This window comes from Pyxicephalus adspersus, chromosome 5 (genome assembly GCF_032062135.1).
Source record: "Pyxicephalus adspersus chromosome 5, UCB_Pads_2.0, whole genome shotgun sequence".
NCBI lineage: Eukaryota > Metazoa > Chordata > Amphibia > Anura > Pyxicephalidae > Pyxicephalus > Pyxicephalus adspersus.
Genome location: NC_092862.1, coordinates 16,114,917 through 16,141,586, shown reverse-complemented (window position 1 = coordinate 16,141,586; position 26,670 = coordinate 16,114,917). Strand labels below are relative to the sequence as shown.

The window sequence follows — 26,670 nt, the reverse complement described above, 5'->3', positions numbered from 1 at the left end:
ATCATGTACTGGAAGGATCATAGTCTGTTCTGGCCACAGTGTACAGCATGCCACGGCAGGTAGTGTTCAGCCAATAGAAACTGTTTCTGTTATGTGCATTAACAAGAGGGGCGCATGGCTGGTAGTTGTTAGGTGAAGGAATGGTTCCTGCTACGTAATTCCCTGCATTAGAGACTGTATGTTTAATTAAACACTACAGGCCTGATTTATTAAAGCTTTCCAAAGCTGGAATGGATTTCTTCAAATTCATTTATTTGCTAGCAAATGTTTTGAATCCTGGACCAGATCCATTCCAGGCTGGCTGGATCACCCAGCTTCACTCATGAAAGTGTATTCTCACCAGCCTTGGAGAGCTTTCATAAATCAGGCCCTATTTGTCACCCACCATTACTGATTCTCTTCACGTCCATGGCACCAGAAGAGAAGAGGGTGGGGATGGAGCCAGGAAATCATCACTTTATTTGTCTGGAGTTCCCCTTAATTGTTATTTTCAGCAGTTTTATTACACTGTGCTTTTTTTGTCTATTTTGGGACACTAAAAAAATGTCCCTTTTAAGAATAACTCGCATGTTCAAAATGAAACTAACAGATTTATGTACAAAAAATACATGGTAAAGTAGAAAAAGTTATATAAATACGTATTGGGGGAAAAAGTAAAACAAGCTAAATATTAATAGGTATGGGATGGAGGCATGAACTGTGCAGCCTACAGCTAACCACATGTAAATGTGATTTATTTATTGTGAAGACCACAGCAAATTACCTTCTGCAGATTATATGAGGAGATAAAATAAGAATCAGCTTTTTCCCAGAAAACAACATTAAAGATAATTATTTAATTGCTTGATTAGAAGGCTGATAGTTCTAGTGTACAATTTTCTGTTTGCGTTACTGAAATTTTGTCATTAGCTTTTAAAAGCGGTAAACCGCAAAATAACATGTAATGAAATATACTGCACACACATTTAAAGGGACCTTATCAGGCCTATCAGGTTTAAATCCAGCAATCCTCTGCAACAGAACCATAAAGAAACCTCTCTGCTTGACATTTTTGAACACTTCTACTCCATTTCAGAATTACAACTCTCCCAAACTCTTTAGAGCATTCAACGCTTTTGAGCAGCGGTAGAGTGGGTGGCTTGTGTGGTGAAACACAGCGCGCCCACTTCCCTGAGCAAAAGATTTGCACGGGGAATGTGGTCCACGGCTCTGGCCAGTGCATCCCCCCGGCGAGGTCCTTCTCCTGGGAGTGCACTGACCAGAGCCACAGACCCCCAAAATCTTCTCGCAGACCACTGCTGCTTTTAAGGAGTGTTTCTCAACCTGGGTTCTTTGGGACCTTAGGGTTCCTCATGAGGTTGCTAGGGGTCCCTTGAGCAATGAGCTGTTTGTGAATCTCAGGTCAGTTTAACTGACACCAATGATCTTTTTCACTATATGTAAGATGTACATTTTTTCCACTGGCTAGCAATTTAGGAGGTATTCTTCCTATTGACCACCAAGCTAATATACTGTGAGCTGTGGATATAGTGATAATAGTAGGGGTTCCCTGAGTACATTAAAGATTTTCAAGGGTTCCCTATTTTTAAAAGCTCCAGAAGCAGACTGCTTTAAACTATCTATCCACTGTTGAGTGTTTTAGTATTTACAGAGGTCAGAGGAATGCACATACAGGACTAGACACAGGTACCCCAAAACTAGGAACTAGGCCTTCTGATTCTGCAGTGCTGGAATGAACAAGAGAAGGAGAGGTGAATATATACTGTATTTTGTTGCAGGGGTTTGCTGGATGACATGGCATAGACCCTTTACCATTAGATTCACATAATCGGCGATCAGGCAGGGTTTTATTCCAGAAAAGGCCAGGCAAGAAAACATACTCACCTGCCTTAATGCTCCCTTTACACAGGTCCTGAAAAAAAATTCCTAGTATTTGTTACACTCTAATTATTGTGTCATGTACGGCATACCTGTAGTGTCGGGAAAGGTCTTCTTCTCCCAGGCTGCTAAAGTCACATTTGGTACATGAGTGTTCCTTGCTTTCTTTCGTCAGCTGTCCATCAACCGCTTGCTGGTGATTCGGTTCCTGCTTGACTTCAGAAGCCTGGCCTTCATGGGCATTCTCATAGTGAAGCAGGAGCACATCTACATCAGGAGAGGAGAATGGGCATTGATCACACTGGTGTTTAACTCGTGGGCTACCTGTCACCCCAGCAGACAAGTGCAATAGCAAGAGAGCACAGTGAGAACAATTACTTTTTTTGCAAGCAAAAGGGTAAGAAATCTCTCCATGGTGCTTTTCGGGGCTGCAGAGGCCTCTGGGACAAAATGGGCAATGTTTAATAGTACACTTGTGAATATTGTGGTGCTGTTGGTAATGGCGTAGGAGAGGCCCAACCAAGATCACCTCTGGGCTATGGCTTTTAGAATACCTAAAGTCACAGAACTGACAATTGTAGCTGGTGACTATTAAATCCTCAGCTGGTTTATTTGAGAGATCTTTCTTTTTGGCCAATCCTTTCTCTACTTTTGCCGAGAGCTGTTCATCAGAATTTTTGGCAATTTCATTTTGATTAATGACTGATCTCCTGAAGATCTTGTCATTTGGATCCGAATTAGGGCTCTCTGACTCCCCTCCCCCATGCTGTTGGCTGTGATGGTCTAAAAGTTTGGCACTGCTGGAGGATTCACAGCTGAAACTACAGAACTTGCACCAGTAGTAGTTGGTGTCATCGTTCCCATTCTGCCTGGAAGAATCTACAGGCTTAATTGGCACTGAATATCCAACTGGCATATCATCTGCTGCTTTAACAGTGATTTTGTCTTGCCACTTTCCCATATCTCCAGGCTCACAAGTACGTGGGATGGGGCTGGATTTATTGGCAGTTTTCTCGGATGGTTTACCAGAATCAGAGGACACTTTCATTTTGTTAGGGTGCGTCTTTAGAAAGTGCTGCTCCAGCTCGGTTGAAGAGTTGCCCATGTACGTGAAGTTGCAGAATTTGCAGCGGAAGTACTTTGTGTTTCCTTGGCAATCTGGAGTTTTACGCCCAATGCCGATGAAGGTCCCACCAAAGGTAACCTATGAAAATGAAAGAAAATATTGTTTAAGTATATAGAACCCAAGTCTCATCCTTGATTATTGCTAGGGGTTTTATGTCAAGGGGATTTCCACTTACTCAGAGTGGTCACCCACTGCCCACAGATGGCATCTTTGAAACTGAACTTCAATCAAATATAAAAAAATATTGCAGGTATGTATTCTTTAAAAGTCATAAAATGTGTTTTAACATAATCTAGTTTAGATGTCTGATTTTGAAAATGAGCCTACCTTAATTGCCTATACACCAGCACAGGGGGAGAGAGAAAAGCCAATTGGGTGTGCTGCAATGTTTATTTGCTAACAAGGAACATGCTCACTGGAAGAACAGTTTAGCAGGAGTAGCAGGACTTTCTGGTGCAACCACTAGAAAGATACCTAAGAGTTAATCTTTTTAGCAAAGTTTATGTTCTTGTGAACATTTTGTGTCCTCCTTCCCATATTTGTTTGGGTTGAAGTGACCTGATAAGAAGGAGATTGTGGTTGTTGATACCCTGAGAGTTCATGAGAAGCCAAGCAGCTGGAAATTTACAACTTATATATCATATTAATAAGTGCATGATTTTTACTAGATAAGACTAATAAATTAAAAAAACAACAATAAAGTCTATTAAACTAAAAGCAAAAGACCAGATCTCTTTTTTTCATCAAGCAGCTGCATTTCACTGATCTTGATGGCAGGTGAGTTTATTGCTGTTAATATTACCAACAACGTGTATGTTAGAACGCTTGCTGTCTTGTAAAGTTAACTTTCTTTTAATTAAGATAGCTTCCAGCTCGTGTCTGCCTATGCCTTCTTATTTAGCTGTCACTTTCATGTAAACCTTGTTTGAAAGAAGCAGGCCAGGTATTTCAAGACTTCCTTCTAAAAGTGATTTATTATATCCTGGCTAACCCTTTACTTAATGCTTCATTTTATTACCGAATGTCATCCTTCTGACAATCAACTCTACAGAGCACTTCCAATTTTAGATGCTCCCAAAAATAAATAAATATTTATTAAAACAGGATCATACTTGTGCAGATTGGGGGCTGACCCTAGGACCTGGACTAACAGCAGAGCATTTTTTTCCTCCACTATAGCCTAAATTATCTGACTTTTCACCTATGCAGGTAATTCAGTAATTCAATTGGGAGGGTGGATGAGTTTTAAAAATGTGTTTGCCTACTCAGGTTAATATTTTGAAATAAGGCTAAACCAATAAAATATTTTTACCTTTCCATGCATTGGGGTGTCCACTAATAAACCAGACCTGTACCTGATACCTCTATAAACTATCCCAAAACATGCAAAACATTTGAGAATGACAACTGAACTCTTAAAGTATACGCAAACTCAAGAGCAATGAATTTCAAAGTATTTGCCCCAAATCTTTGGTGGGGAAACTCATCCTTAGTGACACCCATCCAATGTTCTCCCCTGAAATTTTTTTAAGCTGAGTAGGAAGGAGATATAGCCAGGTGGCCTCCCCTGTATTGTCATGCAGCTTTTCAGCAACCACCCAAAATCAGCCAGGTGTGTACTAAAAAGTGTCAGATGGTGCACATGGCTAAAAGAGCCTGTCTGTCCCTTTTTCCCAGTTTTGCCTCTCAATTGTTACCATGTCACAAGAACTTCTCATAAATAATACAAGTGGCCACTTCTACCCTATTTTGCAACAATAATCTATTGCTAGTCCACATAATTTACTATTAATAGTTGGTCCAAAGTCCACATCAAAAAATGCTCCCTTTAGTAATGACATACGGTCTTCTCTAGAAGATAATAATAATAATAATGAGACATAAGGTGGCTGCAAGGAAATCTGCAGCACTGCCAATTGTTTATGGTGTAAAATACCTAACCAATTAAAATATAATTCAAATTAAGAGTTCAAATCTACTTTAAGCACCTGACAATGCTTTGCAAATGTCTGCGTCCACATGCAGTCAACAGACCAGCTCAGTTACTATTTTTACTTGTTTTTACAGTAAGCATTTCTAAATTCAGAAACAATACAACAGGTAATTATAGATCATCATTGTAAACTTCTCTAAACAACCAACTGCATCTAAGGTTAGTAAATGTGTAACTGAAACCCCAGTCATGTGTTCACCTCCTCCACAAATCATGTTGGCTGACAGCACAGACTGCAGTGAGCAGGATAGGCAAATCTTCTTTTGGTTAATATATTGTATTCCTGGTCCAGATTAATTTCACATTTCACACACAGAAGCACAGATTCCAATCCCTGCTTGTGCAGATGACCCCTGGTTGATATGAGTGACCTCTACTTCTAAATGTCCATTTTCATTAGTTAAAATCCATAGCCAATATGTTAAGTTTGTGGCTAGTCCTATTGTAAGGTATTACAAGTTTTTTTTGTACCCTTAAAGGGGCTAATTCACAAAGACATTGCCATCAGCAGTTCCCGCATGGCTAACCTATAAAACTAGAAAGGGGCCATTAATGGCACCTTTATACTTTCCATTTTGAATGAGCATGGTGGTGAAGTTGCTCAGAGGCTGGCAACTGTTGGAAATCAAATGGTAAATGCTCAAAGACTGCCGGCATGAACCTATCCTAATTTGTGGTATCCTCACCGGAGTGATCTTTGCAGCTTTAGGTCCTAGAGCCAGCCAAGGCCATGAATGCCCTTGGAGAAACCTTTCAATTATGGGCAAACAGGGAGGAAAATATAGCTAAAAGTTAGAACATTGTTATTTTCCTTAAGCGATGTGCCAATTCTTTTTACACCTCTCAGACTGATAGGCAGGAACAGGCATAAAGATTTTATAACCTTTCCACATCCAGAGATGCAGAAGACAGAAACATTCCCACCACATCGGCTTCCAAGAGGATAAAATATACTTTCACTTAAGGAGGACGCATGCGAGACATAACTGGAAAAAGACGCCAGGACTTTATCCCCACCTTAAAAAACAGTAAGACTTTAAACAGTTTAATTATTCTAGTGATTTAAGGCTGCAAATGACAGCAGCAAAGGTGGGGGGAGAATGGCTTTCCAGGGCCTGTTGTTAAAATAAAGGTTGTCATAGCAGGCCGAGCGGGCCCTTCCCCTGAGCGTGCCACACCTGTCTAGTGATGTTACAGGCAGACTGAGAAAAGGGCCATGATGAGGACGTCAGAAAGAAAATACTCTTTTATGATCCAGAAAACACTTAATTTCTGAGGTGTGGAAATACGTGACGTTTGCTTCCTTTCTCTCCGGGGCTTTGAAACAAATTTCACACCCACTGCACACTGCCCTGCCCAGGCTACTAAGGAGCCATCGGCAAGATAGTTTAGGTGGCTTTGTGTAGCACCCTCTCCAGCCCTAAACACAATACAGTATACTGATAACACTCTGCAATTAGAAAGACATTTGCCCTTAGGGAGTCAAAACAGAACACATGTTACGTATAGGTGGAAGAGCTAAGAAAAACCAAGGGATTTAAATTAGTTGAAGTTGTTACCTTTAGCAACCACAATATTGCATCTTTTATGAAGAATAAGGCTGGGTTCAGATAGATGGTGGGAATAGATGTTCCCAAGTGGCTCATGGTGGTTGGAACTTCAGTATTTCTGCATCTGACAGCAAGTGGCAGAAGCACTTACTGCTATCCCTATTCATTCCCTATGATCAGCCACAGGTACCACAAACCCCTCAACCACCTCCACCACCTTCCCAAGGCAGTATTTAATTTGTCTTAATAGTTTCTGAATAGTTTCGTCGTTGTGCACTTGTAAAGAAAGACATATTTGTAAATGTAAGAATTATTTTAATAACTCCTTTAGTGGCATTTGTCCTAGTAAAACAAAGTCCAACAAGTTTACAAATGTTCCAATTAGGGCTCCAATTCTAGTTACAATTGTCCAAGAGGGGGCATCATTTTGGAGATTTCCTCTAGCTTCCTGTTGCATCTCCAAGGTAGGAAGTTTACTGATTTTAAATAATTCCATATATAACCTTTGGTTTAGGCTAGTTTACACAGCCAGAGCAGTTACCCATTCAGAACCACATGTCACTGCAGCAGACTGCCAGACGCTGTGTTCAGTGGTTGTAGTAAACAGGATCCATTGGGTAACAAATGCCAACATCCACCTAAGAGAACTCATTGCAGCTAATGGGCTCCAAACCAACTATTGAATGCATGGAACCCACTCGTGCAAACTTTGAAGGGGTTCCACCTTATTGCTTCTACTTGTATAGACAAGTCCAGGGTTTTGTTGAAACTAAAATAGGGAACATTTCAGACCCGTGTTCTGCCGTGGGCTCACATGCAGTCCCAGAAGTTCTGTTTAAAGTGAAATTTGCTCCTCCTGGTCACATAACTGCACCCGGCTGTGTGCCCAAGAGTGGCAAACTTCACGGTTTTATAGCACAGCATCTGAAAGGGCCTGAAAACTCTATCTATCTATCTATCTATCTATCTATCTATCTATCTATCTATCTATCTATCTATCTATCTATTTTTACTGTTACACAATAATAACAAAACACAAGTGGATACTTTCCTCTCTCCCTTTCTATTAAATAACCATGAACGTATAATTGGTGAACACTGGTAAGTCTATTCCTCCTGATTCTTTCACACCCTCTTCGCACATAATCTAACGTGTCTGTATAAACGACAATATTTGTTTTCTCTGTCCCTTATTTTGGTTCTGTTTTCAGGCTTCCAGAAAAATGCCAGAATGCGGCGCCTTAAGTGCTTCTAATGATTAAATACATCCATTATTCTTAAGAGTCTACTTACAATTTACGGACTCATCATTGCCAGCCTCCTCTGGGCCTCCAGCAAAAAACTGCTGTGAAAATCCCAGCTGTGAATTTTTAATGATTTGATATGTGTAAATGTAAAGGCGGAAAAAAGCAACTGATGCAATACAGCATGGAGGGTGAATGGCCAGAGTCTGCTGCAAACACTTTGGGCAGTATGCATTGTGACAGGTTTATTTTACACCGGCCATATTTAATAAGTAATATCCATACAAATCATCTGTTCTACATGACAGCCCCTTAACAGAGGATTTTTTTTTGCACTTGTGTAGTACTTGTGTGGTAATACTTCCTGTATTATTCCTACTTATAGGCTGAAACTTTAATGCCTGAAGCATGTATGATGGCCAAGCAAAATTTTGAGGAGGTCAGTGGTGGAAACTTCTGAATTTCTCTTGTGCAATGTATATTTTAACACTAACCCAAGGCCAGGCTACTGCTATTTAAGTATTAACAAACTATAAACAAGCAGTAAATAAATTTTAAAACAATTCTTCACTGACCTATATAGCTGTAGACATTTTGGAATAATTCATTCACAGAAGTCATGGAAGAAGAACTAAGATTGCCACGTTTAATGGCAAAATATATTGGACTTATTGATTGTTTTTTCTATCGATAAAATTAGCAAAAGTCCAATTTTTACCAGACAGGTGCCCACCCCAAAAAGCAAAAAAGGCCTTATCTTTTAACAGTTCAGTGTACCCTGAGCCCTGAATATTGGGCTAGAAGATATGTAATATAATGTGTGTTATTTAGTTACTGGCTACATTTACTATTCATCCTAATTAACTACCAGCCACGTATAAAATAAACATAGCGAATTCCCTTTACTTGTGTATTAAGGATCACTTTAGCATATTTTTATATAAATTAAAAGTACACTGCTCGTCTAAAAAAGTCCCCAAGCCAATGATCTAGGGTTGCTTCAGTTGATCAGGTCTAAGTTCAGCAATGTTCGGTGCTCATAAAAAATGTTGGCTACCTATGCTGAATGATCAGTTTATTTCATTAAAGAACTTAATTTGTAAATGACTGGTTCAGGAAGGACATCATCCACGGATTGACCACCAAAGTTTCCAGACCCTAAACCCATCGAGAATCTTTGGGATATGCTGGAAAAGACTTTACACAGCTTTGGTGCTCCCATCAAAACAAAATCTTTATAAAAATCTAATGCAACTGTGGACCAAAATTAATGTTCTGAAATTGTATGAGCTTATTTAAATTGTATCACGGTGAATGTTTGCTGTTTTTTAGCCAGGCAGTATTCATTACAGGACATATACATTGACATGGATTTGGTAGTGCACTTTTCAATACAATCACCAATGTCTACTTAAAGTATTTTAGGTAAATTCAGTTTGTTCAAATGTTTGTTAGTAAAAATGTAAATATTATAAAATATCCTGTTTCACTGTGCAAACACTGCAACATTCATACAGCTTTGCTCCTTTTGTGCAAATATTGCAACATTTACACAGCAATTTTTTTTATAAATATAACACTATATATAGGGCTGGTCTTATATTAAAAAAAAAGTATTGTCAATGGACACCTTCATTCTTACCCATACTGGTGCAGGACTAGTTAGTGAAATGGAAAAAATAAAAATTACATACTACGAGCATTACACAAAAAGGGTAAAATAAAACATTTGAAAAGGATCTCCTAAATAGCATATCTGCACTAAATAATTCTAAAACTATTTCTCTATTTAGCAAAATATTTAGCAAATCCTCTAAAATCCATCTGAATTAAATCGAGGTATCAGAACCGTTCGGCGGAGCAGCTGGGGCCAATGTTTGGTACTGACATTTAGCTAATAAAACCTTGTCCACAAACCTGCTCTCAAAGAGGTGTGTGATTGTGGGCCAAAACAGTCATTGCAAATGATTTCAAATCCCACTTGTCCCAGCGTCTGACTCTATTTGAATTGATAATACATGACATTAAGTCTTTGACAAACTACTAGAATGCTGAGCAGCCCAAAGAACAGACACCAAATACATATAAATAAAGGGTAGCTCTACTTAAAGAAATAATGTAATAGAATGTACCTGCTGCACAATCTAAATTGTGATATGAAGTGGAACTGAAGGCAAGGAGCTAAACTCAAAGTTCACATGTATATGTGTTTAATGTTTGACCTTTAGAGAGATTAGTATTTCTGTAAAGCCATTCGTGAGATTTATAAAAATCTGCCACAACACACAAGCAGGCAAATGAAGAAATTTCCTAGTAAAGCAATGCAGTTATATGTGCTAATCTCCACTTGCAGCCCATTCAATAGGTAAATGATACCTAGCAAAGAGATAATTCACCTTGGTAAGTGAATAATATTATTATAATTATGATTATTATTATGAATATGCTAAATTCCTTTAGTAAATCACCACATTAGTATATCTGTGCAGAGAAACACTTTCTGCATCCCTGAGCCAGCATTGCAGAAAAAGCAAAGAAGACCCTATGCATCATGTGTTTAGCCTGAAGATTAATAAATAAAAGATATATATATTTAAAAAAAATAAATATAAATACATTCAGGGGATACTGCGGAACAGGACAATGAAAGGCAGAATTAGGCTTTAAAATGACCCTACTTTAATCTGCTGCCAAAAATTAAAAATGTTTTTGAATGCAACGGATATTTTTACATCACCTACACCTCCAATTGTCAACACCAAATATGTCTATACACTGGTCAATGGATGCCGAACCTGGTAAATGATCTATATCTCCAATGCAAGAAATCGCTGCTGTTTACTGAACCAACAAACTGGTATAGGAAGCCATCAGAGCTGTGCTGTTATAATGAACAGTTGAACAATTGGGAAGCGCTCCTATTGGCTGCTAGCTGTTACATTAACCAGTAATAGTGGGGGGCGTTGGGTTTAAGGTGTCAAACTGGGCAAAGAATGGACATTCCCAATCAATGTCCATCGATATATGATTAATCATGTTTGCAAAAAACAGCTAACCCAGAGATGTCCGGCTCTAGTTCTCGAGGACCACACGCAGACCAGGATTTGTATATAAAACACCTGTCAATTAAATAAATACTAAAAATGTGTGCAGATCATGGACTTCCAGCACTCAAGCCCACTCCTGGTCTATTCTAATAACACATTGCAAAGTTTTTCAGTTAAGGTATTGTTAAATGGAACCTCTTCTTTTAACACACAGGAAAAATAAGGGTCTGGATCACTTGTGTTGATTTAAATGAAAATGTTGCTCTATTTTCTAAACTGCTTGCAATGTAACCTGTTTTGAAGATTCTTTTTTTTTTTCTGTAAACCAAAGAGGGACGAGTTTTCCTTATGTTTTCCTTTCCTTCCTTATATGTTCCAGCCACATCAAAACATGTACAATTAAAGGGAAGACGCGAGTATAAACAGCAACATCTCAGAAAGACAGATAACTGAGATTGGTGGGATCCTTGGTAATATTTAGAAAGCCAAGCAACATGTACAAGTAAGTGTGCCAGAATGAAATGTCAAACAGCATTTGAAATCTTGAAGGAGATGAGAAGTGCGATCATTCATTATTTCTGAAATTGTTTATTTTCAAACACTTGTGGGAAACTCTGATCAAAATCTAATTGTATGATATAGTATATGTGCAGCTGGTTGTACACAGGGTGGCCTGAATGTTCAGAGATAATGTTGTGCCATTTTTAATGGTCGTCTTCCTAAAGAGGATCTACACTGTAATAGCTGTAGCCAACAAAGGCAATCAAAGGGCAAAGAACTAGTCATCAATGCTGGCTGTAGGCTTTCTACTGCTGATCATTTCCCATTACTGACTTGGCACTTGCCATGTCTTGTTCTGCACTGGCTGGGTGAAGGTGGCCATATTGGTAGATGAGAAGAGTTTTGCTTCCCCAGCTTCTTCCCAAATGAGTGCTGATCTGGTGGGGATGATCAATAAACAAAAATATGGAGAAAGAACAATATTCATTGAATGAAGGACGGTGAAGCAGAGAGATCCTTGCACTGAAACTCCACAGGTACAACTTCCCCTCCTATAAGGAGAACTCAAGGCAGACCATAAGTGGCAACACCAACTCTTGCTATGTTCAGATTGGTGATGAGGTTGCAGTGCAGTTACCACAACCCAGGGAGAAGCTATAATTATCCTCTATCAGGACAGAAATGAGCAGTAAAGTACCACTGCCACCCACTCTCAAATCAGCAGACATTGGTTCTTTAAGAACCAACACTACAGTGTAAAGGACCAAGAGCCGGGAGTTGCATAAAATTATTTAACACTGAAGCAGGTCTGAACCTAGCCCTAATCCTATGAGATCAGCAGTCAGAAGCACCTTAGGGCAGTGGTCACCAACCTTTTTGGACCTACAAACCCCTAAATGAACAGACCCTGGACCGCGCATGCGTGGGGAGCAGTGTGTCACTCAAAGAGGAAGAAACTTCCCCCAGAGTGACGTCATAATACCAGAACCCACCCACTCTCCCATCACAGGTCTGAGCCTGCGATGGGAAAGTGGGCGGGTTGTGTGTAGAGACACACACTCTGAGCCTGTGATCCATATGGGGGGCAGCGGGGTCCTTTTCCTGACCCTGCTGGGGGGAGGGGGGCGAACCGGCCAGAGCCCCTGACCACCAAAATGTTCTCGCGAACCACTGGTGCCTTAGAGGATCTCAAACTATAGATAAACATCCATGATAATGTTGGTACAGGAGCAGCATCAATATTTTTTTAGGAAAATTTTAAAAACATACATTTGTAGGGTACATTTACTCTTTGTAGATGTTCCTTATGAAACAGCAAATCTTTACCATTGATTTTAGGTCCACTTTAATGTATATAGCCATTATAATTTGGACATGATGTACCAGCCTACCACCTACAGACTCTGCTTTAATAATTCTAGTTTACGGATTTTTTATAATGCTGAGATTACCTGCCATTTGCAAAAAGAGCATTTACTATATGTTGGATGTTAGTTTGTTTATAGAAAAGTAATCTGCAATTGCTCTAACAAGATGTAGAACCTTAAAACATTCACCACCATTCCTAGTGAAAAATACCAGACATAATATACTTGGGAAGGATTAGAGACTGTGAGAATTACATTTTCTATCTCCAGCCCTAATGCAAATATTTCAAAAGTGATGAAAAATTCTCTCAATGGCCTTTTTTTCATTAAAAAAGTCAAAGCCACTTTTGTTGAATGGTTAATGACCACTCATAACCAATCCTGGTATTTATACTACTGATGTCACAGATACAGAACATGAGAGATAAGCTCCCAAAAAGGGTCACATGCATACATTTGGCAAGAATTGTACTCTTCTTTACTCTATCCAAAATTAAAAACAGGTAAGACTTAAGTTGTACACAGTCCAGGTGAGGCAGATAAAGCTCCAATTCAGTGTTTGCACATCAGAGTGCTCCATGTTTTAGGTGTTCCAGGGAAGCTTAAAAACAAGTTAATAGGTACACATAGTAACAAGATCGCACCTTTGTATTCCTGTTGGAAATTTTCACTATTTATGGAAACTTTTCTACTGATCTAGAGTGTCCAAAAAATCGGAATCATGCCAAGGGGAAAAACATGAAGCTCAAACACACAGATACTGCCATTTCACTGGGTGTGCAAGTAATTGGTCATTTATAGTAAGACTCCAGCCACTTTTTGCTAATTGTTTCATTCTCCTCCTAATTCTACATGGCAGATGTTCTAACCTCTTCTCCAATTTATTAAAAACACCATGTTATTACAATCTGTTAGCCCAGCAGCCCAGAAGCCAATCATGTGCAAAAAGCATTAGCACATGTAACAGCACACTGAGCAGCACCTTTCTCTGATACGTTTTATCCTAAATTGTCTTAGCCATATGGAACTCAATAACTCATGGAATAGCATCAAAATGGAAGGATTGTTGGCGAGTTCTCTGTCTGCCCATGTTAGGGGCAATACAGTTGTATTTGGACTCATCCATGTTGAGGCTCTGTGTCCTGTTATATGTGGTAGGGACTGGCACCAAGCTTCGCCTGTACCTACATCTGGAAGCACTGGAGCTACATTATGAGGAATGCTAGTAACCAGAGAATTAGAATGAGCAAGAGATGACCCCATGACTGTGTTGCTTTGCCATTCACTACCTAGTCATAGGCTGGAGCAGATCCAGGACAACCTGGGCTCAGAGAAAATGAGTTGAACAATGCTGACAATTAGACTGAGGACATCTAGCAGCAGAAAACAGTACTGCAGGAAAATCTCAAGGTTGAAGCCAATTTTACAGCAAAAAAATGGTTGTTTATTTTATAATTTATTACCCTATTCATTTTTATCTTGTTATTTTTGTATGGAGTTTTATTTTAAACTTGTCATACTTCATAAATAAACTTAATTATATGTATCACAGGGCAGGCGAGGATCCGCTTGCAGCTTAGGGCTCACTAAAAAACTACTTAGACAGAAATAACACTAAAAGTAATATATGACACTTGACAAGTAAACCACTAGCTATAAAATGAAGCAAAAAGGCACATATGTAAGACTGACAAACAGGAAACAAGGATATCTGTCATGAGGAAAGAGAAATTCAGCCAGGAGCTCCAGGACAGATTACATAAATGTAACACACTTAAATACCATTTGAATTACTATACTTACGCATTACACGGGCTTCCTTCACACCTATTCTACAAGAACATCTGTTGCCTATATACAAGACAAGCTGAACATTTGGTTGAACATTTTTTTAAACCCTTGCATGTAATATCTGAGTCTATATAGACACCATATGCTTGCATTTCTCCGGCAGGCAGGCAAGATTAGAATAGCATTCATGGTAAGTAGATTGCAATAATGAGAGAGAACGCCAATTAAGTATGATCACAGAAATAAAATGGATTTTTAGTTTTGGATAAAGTTTTGGTATGTAAGGGTAAGTTATTATTATTTTGAGATTTGCCCCTTTTATCTGTTCTGTCGACTAGATTATAATGCGAAAAGTCAACATTTTAGGGTATCATCATTGCAAATGGTGAAGGAAAATCATTCAGTGGTGACAGCTTGTCTGGGGACAACTCTCTGGGGTGGAAATTGCATCTTCTTTCCTTTTGCATTCATGGGACATGAAAGCAAGGGAGATCTCCCTAGTATCCTGGTTGTCAGATGTCCCCTCCATTCTTGTTCAAGTGTCAACTTGTATTAGATTTTTTTTTCTTTTTAATACAGGGAGCAGTGGTCTCAAGGACAAAATAAGTATATAGTTCTCTACAGCAGTAAAGTTGATCAGGGAATTCAACAGTTCCCTACCCTATCCAAACCAAACTTGATTTGACATGAGATATACTTTGACATTGATGGCCAGACCATTGATGGTCTAAGGATGCTCAATGATTGTTGCTTGAAATGGGCTTTTGAGAATGTTTTGGGTGACAGGTTTGGTTACTGCATAATCATTACTAAAACAAAGATGGTGTCTCCTCCTCTTTCTATAACGAGAAGGGAGCTTGAGACGCCCCACAGTGGATACTGCAATAGTCCCCTATAGCAGTCTGGTATTTCGTGGGCAGCACAGAGGTTAGCACTCTGGCTGTCTTAACGCTAGGTCATAGGTTCGAACCTCAGACAGGACAATGTATGGAGTTGGCAGGTTCTCCCCGTATTTGCGTGGGTTTCCTCCCACATTCCAAAAACGTGCAGCTGGGTTCATAGGCTTCTCCAAATTCACCTTAGACTGTGGTAATACCATTTGGCTTTAGTAGGGACAGTACATTGGGAGTCCCTTTAAGGGACAACATGAATATGGTTTTTCTAAAACACTGTGTAATATGTTGGCACTATATAAATACTGGATAATAATAATCATCATCTGGCATGGCTTTTGGCTGTACAAGATTGTGGAACACCTTTTCCAAACTTAGTATTACCAGAGATGATCAGGGCTTTCATCTTGGGCAATAAAAATCCACAGACCTTCACAAGGATCCACTATAGTAATGTGCTCAGTACAAAAAAATCTCCTCCTATTGTGTGCTATTTCTCCTTCCTCTTAGATTGTAAGCTCTTCCAGATCTTTCCTTCAATGTCATTGTATCTGTGTGTCAATTGCAACCCCTACATAATGTACAGTCCTGCATATTATGTTGGCGCTATATAAATACAGTTTTATAATAATATTAAACTTAGCAGTGGCGCAAACATTTCAAAATTATAGTTGAAGCCTGTTGTTGGGCTTGTGTAACTCACACCATAGGGAGCCATTTGTCTCATTTGTCCAGCAATCAATCTCCACTCTTAGCAATTATTCCTAGTGATTTTACTAGTGCTATAATTGCGTTGTAGCTCCAACCTCAGAGTGCAAACATTTTCTGTATACAGACTGCTCATATTACGTCTGTTTAACTTTTTTGTTCCCCCCTCCTGAAGTTTCTAGTCTGGGAAGAAGCAGATCTAGACTAGATAATCTCCCGCCTGCATGCAAGGTCCTGTCTGCAATATCTAGCTGGACTTTTTTTTATACTCTCTCTAACTTTGGCAGACAGTATAGTCTAGCATCAGCTGTTTTATTTCTAGTTCGATCAGTTCAAACAGAGATAGCGCACACATCTGTTTTATTTCTGAAAGCACAACAGAGGAAAAGTGTCCAATCCATCCATATTGAAACATAAACTTTGCTATTAATAACAGAGTTTTAAAGGGGGAGAAAAAAAAGAGAATGACTTTAGACAGATCTTACAGGATGCCTTGGGACTGGGTTATCAAGATGACTGTTTACTTTTGTGCATGTACAAGGTTAACCTTGACCCATTTAACTGCCACACAGTCTTTTTTTCTTTTACCTAGTGTGGATTCCTAGTCAGGAGCATGTTTTTACTTTGACAATAAGGCCTTTTTATTTTGGTGTAGCAGCACTGAAAGGCCCCTTTATGTATCCTGTACATCTGGCTGTTATCAGTGAGCCGTCATGTAGACTCTGGTATGTTCCCCTGTTTCTCTCACATAATGCCACACACATGCAGGGTCAAGTTCTAAATCACCTCCCATCTATGTGAAAGGAACGGGACGTCTGGAACTGGTGTGTTCTTCGGGGATGTATACGTTAAACGCAGCCTCGTTTGTTTACTACTAGGACTAAATATTAAACATTAGCTTTGAAGTGAAAAATATCAGTTTGACTTCTCTGTCTTTCTTTTTTTGCCCCCTTAAAAAGTATCCCAAATTCTTTCAACACTGCTAAAATATGTTTATGAGTTAGTTAAAGCTAACTTTAGGCAAACAGCTATAGCACAGATGAAATATAACACCTGGCCAAAAAAAAAAGGGTCTCCAAGTCTTTGGGGGCGTTATGATCTGGGGTTGCTTTAGTTGGTCATGTTGGGTTTAGCAATGTTGCCCAAAAAAAAAACCTAATTACCTGAATATACTGAATGATCAGGTTTTTCAATCAATGGATTTTTTTCTTCTGATGGCCCGGGAATATTCCAAGATGACACTGTCAGGATTTATTGGGCTCAAATTGTGCTGCAGGGTGCATGGGACATTATTTTCACACATGGATTGGCAACCTCAATGTCCAGACCTTAACCCCATTAAGAATCTTTTGGATGTGCTGGTGAAGACTTTACACGTTGGTGTGACTTTCCCATCATCAATACGAGATCTTGGTGAAAAATGAATGCAACTCATGGAAATAAATTTGTGACATTGCATACACTTATCAAAGCGATACCATGCTGTAATCAAAGCAGTCCAACAAAGTAAAAAAGAGTGTAATTTTTTTTTCTGCCAATATATATATATATATATATATATATATATATATAGCAAATATGTCAGCAGAATGTGTTACCAGAAAAGCTGAAGGACGAGAAAAGGGCCCTTTCGGTGCAATTATTCTTTTTAAGGAAACCAATGCCAGAATGGTAGCTGCCATTACTGACTCAATTCTAAAATAGTAATAATTAATTGGTAACTAGGCAAATAGTATTTTCAGAATGACAATAATGCAATGGTAACCTTCATTATTTATTTTAAACTTTCACTAGAGTCTTACTATCATAACCCAAATACATGCATTTTACCAGGAACAATAAAAAACACCAGTTAAAGCCATAAAGAAATACTTCAAAGGATCTTATCCTCAGTTATATACAGTTTAAGGCAAGGTATACTCGCTTACTACCTTACATTGGTTCATGTTTACTTGAATAAAAGAAAAAATCATGAAAAAATTATTTTGTAAAAACACAGAAAACACAAACTTCCAAAAAAAAAGCGTGAAATAAAAAAAATGAAAAGATAACAAAAGAAAAAGAAACATAAAAAAAGAAGATCATAAAATCTAAAAACATTTAAAAAAGGCAATTTTATTTGGTCTGTTTGGGGAGAATTTCATTTTTAAACTGACTGTGCTGAGAACAGATGAGTGTCTGATGCTATTCCTGAATGTGCTGCAGTGTGTTCGAGCTTTTGGAACTGAATTTTAAGCAGATTGATTCTGACACAGAAGAATGTTTTTGGATGGGGCCATTCGGATGGGTCATGACATGAGGAAGCACCTCATAATTTGGATTTAGCACTCTGGCAGATTACACATCTGTAGCAATCAGAAAGGCTGCAGTTTAAAGCTTCCCATGCAAGAAGATCTGTACAAGCAGCAGTCACAGGCAAGTTATTTGTAACCACATTGGACCTTGTGTATAAAAGTCTAAAAATGTCCTTGAAGTCCAAACGACCACACTCAACCTGTTGCATTTCTCATGCAGGTTAGAAAAGGATTCTGATGGTTAATAGAACCAACAGAGACACATTCCTCTATGATACGTTTTTTACAGGCAAAGCCAATTGTATTCCACAAAATAGTTAGTAAATCATATAGTTATTATAAAGCAAAAAAGTGACACTGAGTATACAACCATATGTAGGAGCTCAATCCAAACTGACAAAGATCTGACACTTCCAGGTAGTGTCATTGATTGCCATTACCTCCTGCAACTAGTGTGTTCTTTTGGTCTGTCATATACACTGGGTTGCCATACGAGCAAAAAGAAGTGTATAGAAAGTGCAGCCAAGCATTTGGCCATAAAAGCAAAGTGCCCAAACTTTGTACCTGCTGCATTTTTTGTAAGCCAGGCACCTAACATTTTCAGAAGGATATACTAATGGAAATATTTGACAAGGAGCATATTCTGCCCAAAATATTGTTTAGTAGAAACTGCTACGGACATTTTTTTTTTTTTTTTTAACAGTACTCGATGATCCTCCATCTACTAATGACATTTCCCAAAATTCTCATTCATGCTTGAAGCAGGCTTTGTCCTGGGTAGAAGAAGGGTTAGTAACTGGTCTAATATAGCCAAAAATTAAGCCTAAACAGAAGAGGTGGCTAAGGGTGAAGATCGTAGCTCCGGAGCAGGAGCATGGAGGGGTATACCATCTCTAGAAAGCTATGCTTCTTAGGTTTGACGTTTCATTTTTTTAGGTTGTCCCAATAATAGCACCTATCTTTTGAAGCAGTGTTTCTCAACCTTTTTAACATAGGGAACCCTTAAAATACCCTTTTATGTCTTTAGGGAACCCCTGATATAATTACTATATCCACCGCTCAGAGTATATTAGTGTGGTAGACATTTGGAAGAATGCCTCTTACATTGCTGTCAGTGGGAATAATTTTACCCTTACAGATAGCCAAAAAGATCATTGGTGCCGGTTAAACTAACCAGAGGGTCACAAACTGCTTACTGCCCAAGGAAGCCCAAGCAACCTTGGGAGAAACCCTGGTTGAGAAATACTACTTTAAAGTGTATGTTTTGCCTATGAAGGGCCAGACAGGAGGATTGGTTTACAATCTCGTCCATCAACAGCATATAATCACACTTCTTTCACTCCCTGACCTCTGAAAGAAAAGAAAATACTCAAAAATATTTACATGTACTGAGAAGCAAGTGACTCGCTCTGATGTTTGATGACTGGTATATGAAGGAAGTGGACAGTCAGCCCACTGTAAGCTCCGTTTGGAAATTTAGGACTGTTATTTCTCACTTCTCATGAGTAACAGGGGAATAAGGAGAGCAAAAGAGTATTCTACAGAGTATGGGTATATGAAAAGCACAAGTTAATTTAATGTAGTAGTTCTCTTTAATAAAAAATACCCCCTGTATGGGTTCACTGATTCCCTTCCTATCCAGAATGTCCCCAAAGACCCTTAAATTGGTTAGGGAAACCAGTATATTAGTCAACTTCAAGCATAATTCTTCTTGGCTCCCTGTGAAGTCGAAGCTTTCTATTTATAAGCAATATACGGTATAAATGAACACAACACAGGGATAACTGTGTATTTTTTAAATGGCCTGCCATCTGTGACAGAGCAAAATGTTTATATATTCGACATGATTAAATGGACCAGTCATGGCAATTTAGAACACCTAAATATTATGTCTTTTTATGGCTCTCATAACAGCGTTCTGAATTGGTCAGCTGTGACACACGATGTATTATCTGTAAGTCGGAACTGACTCATTGCTATCCCAGAATTCTGCACTTTCACTGCCTGTGCTTAACCCTTCAAAACAGAGCAATAAAGAATAAAATAAAAAATACTTATATACAAAATACCTTGATTAAAGAGAATCAATACTTACTGTTACATGATTAACATGGATATGAACCAAAAAAATGAAGGTTTTCTATGTTAAAGGGAACATCTAGGAATGTTTCTTTTGTGCCTAAGCAGTACCCTGAAAATGTACCTTTTGTCTGTAACTCCTTCCCAAAAATTGCCGTGCATTTAATAGTATGTAGGAGCACCCAGACATTTTTCGGCATTGAGACTTTTAAATATATATTTGAAGTGAGATACACTGCTGCCTTTCACTGCTAGCTTTAGGAGTCAGAATTTGGGATTCGGAGTGAGATTTGGTGATGCCATTACTATGATCTTTAGGTTCTGACATGATGAAGCAAAGCTCTGCCTCTACCACCTCCACATTGGAAACATCATGCAGAACAAGGCATAATTTGTTAGAATTAGGAAAATGATCAGCTCTGGGGAAACCACATGTACAATTGGTGACTAGTCTGTTGCCCGCTACTTATTATTTTGGGGGATAGCTTTAACATTACTGGGGCAGCCCTAGTAAAGTCTTGTGGAGTTGTACAGGCAATCCCACTATATAATGGGATTGCTCGTAATGGCCATAATGGGGTGAATGGCAGGATCTTTACAAGCAAAGAGTTTGTCTTCCCTAGATACACCATCATTATGGAGACTTGCCAGGTATATATAAATGTTTTAGAACAAAAGAACACATGGCATAGCCACCTTGCCATCAGGTGGTTTTTCCTACCACTTCTCCGTTTCAGCACTGCAGCCTAGGAAAGCCTATATTTAGCATTCAACACTTCCGGAAATGGTGAATGTCTGCATTCCCTGTTGAACGTTACCATGTTTATTTCTTCTTCCTGATGTCTTGTAGCAACATATAGCAGTCAGAGAAAGGGCATACAGCATGCAGACTTTGCCAGAGTGCAGCACTGACAAAGGAGAATTTGCATTGCTTACATTTTTCAGGGGAACTCCATGTAAATATAAAAGTCACAAATGAATGCAGGAGCCCTGTAATCATCATCACTAAATTTATAAGTTTTAAGTACATAAATTCAACCTAGCTGCAGCCCTCTGGAGTGTAAGAAAAAGAAGACGCAATAAGACAATCAGTTTATGTGTTGTCAAGAAGCATGCTAATAGGAGGAGAACAAGGAAGATGAGCCCATTACTATGCTGCTTCATTGTTTTAATTTACTTTATTATTATTAATAATATTATTATTATTATTATTATTATTAATATTATTTTTATTAATATTATTATTACACAGAATTTTTTATATAGCACCATCATATTACGCAGCGCTGTACAAAGTCGATAGTCGTGTCACTATAATGACATATGACACTACCATAGTCATATGTCATTATTGTAGTCCAAGGTCAATTAACCTTACTGCATGTTTTTGGGATGTGGGAGGAAACCGGAGTACCCGGAGAAAACCCACGCAGACACGGGGAGAACCTGCAAACTCCATGCAGATAGTGTCCTGGCCGAGATATTTTAACTTACTGGGGAGGGTCCAAGGTGACCTTGACTAAGAGGAAGTGGGTTAAATGATGCTGACCATTAGACTGAGGACATCTATTGGCAGAAAGAAAAGTCCTGCTGGGAAAATCTCTGCAACAAAGGCTCATTTTATTTTTTAAAGTTTAACTTTATTAGGATAAATGTGTACATAGGTAGTGAAAACGTACTGATAGATCCAACAGCATCCTACTTAAATCCTAAAATTGGCATTTGATAACAAATAAAAAAAACCCTCAGCTTGTGATTTAATAGAAGTGGTGCTTGTTAGATTCAGTAAAACAAAAGTGAAAATGAACAGAAGCAAGGTGTCTCAAACACAAATCAGAAATCCTCTTTGACTGCCGTAACTTAATAAGACCACAAAGCGAGGAATTGTAGCTGGGAGCATGATACACTACAACATAGATGAAGAATTAACAAGGAACGATAGATGATGGCAGTCATATGTTTTGCATGAAGGGGCCCCAGCTATTAAGTCACTTATTACAGTTAACGTTCCACAAGACACGTTGTCTATTAGATAAAGCAGCGAGCTATATAAACTGAGCCTATCCTAACTGGCTTTGATTTTCACTGAGGTTTAGCTTATGAATAATAAATACAGTGCAGTGATAAAATACATACTATGTGCCACCCAAGGAGAATTCTCCATTAGGCAAAAAAATGCAATAAAAGTTATGCAGAGATCATTTCAGAGATTTATGGCAGGTCAGAAACTGGAATGTCACCATCAGTCCATCTGACAACGTCAACTAGCAACCTAAATGTCACACTGGGCTCTTAATGCTGCAATTATATCAGTGTTCCTAGAGGATAATGTGCATTCTGATGTATTTTTGAGCTTCAGAAGAGGCCCTGTCACCTTTGTTCATGCGGGGCAAAGTGAAAGTGCCTCTGCAAAGGGCTTCCTCTGACCCCGAAAACATACCGCTATTTTGTATTGAATCCAATACAAAATTTTTTAAAGTTCCTGACGATCCGCCCGCCTGCACCCACGCATGCACCGATGTCACCGGGAAACCCTGGAGACCGTCACTGCATTCGCTGGATGGAGATCGAGCAGCAATGATGTGTTCCCAGGACCTGCGGGGACCAGCAGGATGATGGGGGGCGACAACGGATCAAGGTAAGTGGTTTTTATTTTTTTAGTTTATAGCTACCCCGAGTGCGACTCAGGATTACCGCTATTTGCAGGTAAAATCCACCCCGAGTAACACTCGGGAATACCGCTAGGGGGGTTAATACCCAGAAGTCATGGATATTATTGTCTGGTGCAGGGTAGCCAGAGGTATTGAGAAACAAACTTTCTCCTTCTGGGCAAAGCCCCAGCTGCCTTTTTCCCCTTGGGAACATAGGGAGAATACACTAGAACACATTTCGGGAAAAATTGGCGGGAAGTGGGTGCTCAGGTTACATTTAAAACTGAATTAGCAAAATCAGTGGCGCCTTCCCATCCCACCATGGTTCAATCTGAAGCCCCATGTAGAGATATCATATCTAAACATAACAACTAATGATGTGTTCTCACTAAACAATCCATAGTGCTCTGGAAATCCTTTGTCACAATATACATTATTATTTGTAATACAGATATTTTTAAAATAAAGCTGCAGCCATATTTAAAATATGAGATTTTAGTGTTTGGATTTTCTTATACAATGGGTGTTTGTGCTTTTTTATACAAACAGGAGGGAAAAGGGAATCTTGGTTTTCAGAGGTCTATCATAGCATAAACATAGAAACTTCAACAAAAAAGATATTGGCCCTAATTTATCAAAGCTCTCCAAGGCTGGGGAGAATACACTTTTATCAGTAAAGCTGGGTGATCCAGCCAACCTGAAATGATTACCTAAAAGGAATTAGCTATTTGTAGCAAATGTTTTATATTCTGGATGAGATCCATTCCAAGTTTTCTGGATCACCCAGCTTCACAGATGAAAGTGTATCCTCTCCAGCATTGGGGATCTTTAATAAATCAAGGCCATTATATGTATACTATAGTTGTGTAATAATTCCACAATAATTTTGCTTCCCGTCTCAAATTTTCTGGGTCTTTTAATGGCTAAAAAACCTGTGCTATAGTTTTAGATTGTCCTGCAAACAGGAACTAGGCATTTAACCTTTGCTTAAAAAACAAAAATAAATTCATTTTTTTAAATGGTATTCACTAGTTTCAAATATTTAAATGAACATGCAGCAACAAATTATCATCACAACGTAGCTAAATTTTTATTTTTTTTTTTAATGGCATGCAGTAGTGGAATCAACCTGAGCTTCTACAATAAATAAGGTATAGTATTAAATACAAAAAAAAAACATTTATTTTAATAATAAAAAATACATGTTTGATTACAGGAAAGAAGAAAAAAAACTGGCAGAAAAGCAGCCTGCCTGATTGAACGGTTTAATCAGATTTAATTACGAAAAGTCCAACATATCCCCTAAAAATAATTGAAAATGCAACATATTGAAGCAATTTTTATTAAGTCTTCCCAGGCTTTCCAGATCTCCTTTAATTAGCCTAAATACTAAAAAGCAATGAAAAGGGGCTGTGTGGTCTTGGAAAAAGAAAACAGAACTGGAAAAAAATAAAAACCAAGTATGTTTACTTAAAAAGAGAAACAGTGTAAAATGTTAATAATCTTTCAAATATTTTATTTAAAATAAAGACCATAACATTTCAAAAATTCAATTTTCCAATTTAAGTTAATTATATATTATGAAGTGTAATTAAACATTTTTTTAGCAATATTTTCTTTTTTTCACTTTATGTGATGTGTACAGCACAGTAAAAAAGTTAAATACCTGACACATTTTAATAATAATAAAAAAAAATCATTTATTATCTAAAACAGTAAAAAATACCTATGACATATTTGGGAACTGTTTTATCTGCTCATTCTAACCAGGTTCTGGACCTCTTTGCACATGCATTGAAGCCTGGTCTAGAGCACTTTCAAAATAATGAAGAAGCATAATAAAAAATTATCCCTGTGAACCATTTTACTGTAATCATGAACAAATCTGCACAAAGCCACAGAACCTTGGTTATGTCCTTCTCCTGGAAAAGGCTGCGATGTGCAGTGGATCACAGGGAAACAGATTCAGTATACAGGCTAGGTCTGAACAATCCAAAAATAGTTGTCCTAATTTATGCATAACTTGTTTATTATTTTTTTTTAACCAATAATAATGACAGGGCATGAAGAGTGATGTTGCACGGTCGGCCCAGTAAGTAGCACTCTCACCTTTGCAATGCTAGGTCCCAGGTTGGAATCCGAGTCGGGAAACTATCTGCAAGGAGTTTGTATATTCTCCCTGTGTTTGCGTGGGTTTCCTCTGGGCACTCCAGTTTTCTTCCCACATCCCAGGAAACATGCAGTAAAGTGATTGACTTTCTAAAAAAATATCCTTAGACTGTTATAAGGGACATTAGATTGTGTGCCCCTATGAGGGACAGTTTGTCACATGACTATGGACTTTGTAAAGAGTATTATTTCCACAAAATCTAAATACACGTAAAAATTAATATTTATTTACATCTAGGAGATCTGGGTTAAATTAAAGTTAAAAAAAAACGTAGACAGATAATACATTCTCTTTAATTGTTCCCAGAATAATAAAAAAACTGGTTTACCTCGGCCCACATGGCATAATAGCCACTCCACCCCAATTAATAATCACTGTACTAATCACAGAGTCAAGATCTCTCAGCAGAGGTTAACCAGGTTTACTGAAGTTTCATTGGAATGTATTACAATAAAGTACTAGGTACTCTGCAAGTCTTACACTAGTTACTGGCACCAGTAGGGGAAACGATCAATCTTATTAATCACTGGTTATTTCGGAATATATCATTGGTTGCAAACTTAAATCAAAAGAGGTCAAAAGGCTTATAAAAATATATATAAAATAAATAAACATGCATTAAGTTATATTTGCAAATTACTGAAACAAATCTACAACTAAAGCTGTGATCGTCTAATGTGTGTACAGTACTTCCCGGATGTAGTTTAGAGATTTGCTTGGGCGACCAACTGGGGACAACCGCCATCATTTCTTACAGAGGAGGACACAGCAAGGTGCCACTTGCTCATGTTCCCCTATTTTCATAAAGCTGAATTTGCTTGTTCTGGTATCACTGGAAATGATCAGGAAACAATGGGCGTGATTTATTAAATCTGCCTAAGGCTACGTACACATGTCACATGATTGTCATCCGATAATTGCCTCAGGGCTGGTATTGGACAAGAATCTGATGTGTGTACAACGCTCGACGTCCGTGGTTCTGACGACAGTCCTGGTGGATCCATAGACGAACGAGGAAGAGAGCACAGCTGGGTGCCGCTCTGTTGTTCCCCCCCTCCCCTCTCCATACAGCAAAATGGTGCTATATGTTCAGTGCTCATTCATGCATCGTTCAGTCTTTTCAATTATTGCACATGTGTACTCAGCCTAAGACTGGAGAAGATAGACTATTATGACAGAACCTCGTGATCCAGCAAACCTTTAACATATTTCTTAAAAATAATTTAATATTAGTTTGCAAATGTTTTCAATCCAGGATCAGATTCATTCTAGGTTTTCTGATTCATCCAAGTTCCTAAAAAAACGAAACTAATGCAGTCATTACATCAAAGGATTAGTAGGCTACGGTATATATATATATATATATATATATATATAT

General features: G+C 38.4%; 1 protein-coding gene across 3 annotated transcripts in view; it reads right to left on the bottom strand.

The window, feature by feature from the left end:
- TRPS1 (transcriptional repressor GATA binding 1) overlaps positions 1–26,670 on the bottom strand; it is a 194,626-nt gene that overhangs the window by 106,626 nt on the left and 61,330 nt on the right. For 2 of the 3 annotated variants that reach the window (XM_072410719.1, XM_072410718.1), the window contains one exon: positions 1,971–3,082. In XM_072410719.1, the coding sequence (XP_072266820.1) occupies positions 1,971–3,082 (1,112 nt within the window). The remainder of the gene's footprint in view (positions 1–1,970; positions 3,083–26,670) is intronic. The other variant, XM_072410720.1, reaches the window with a different exon arrangement.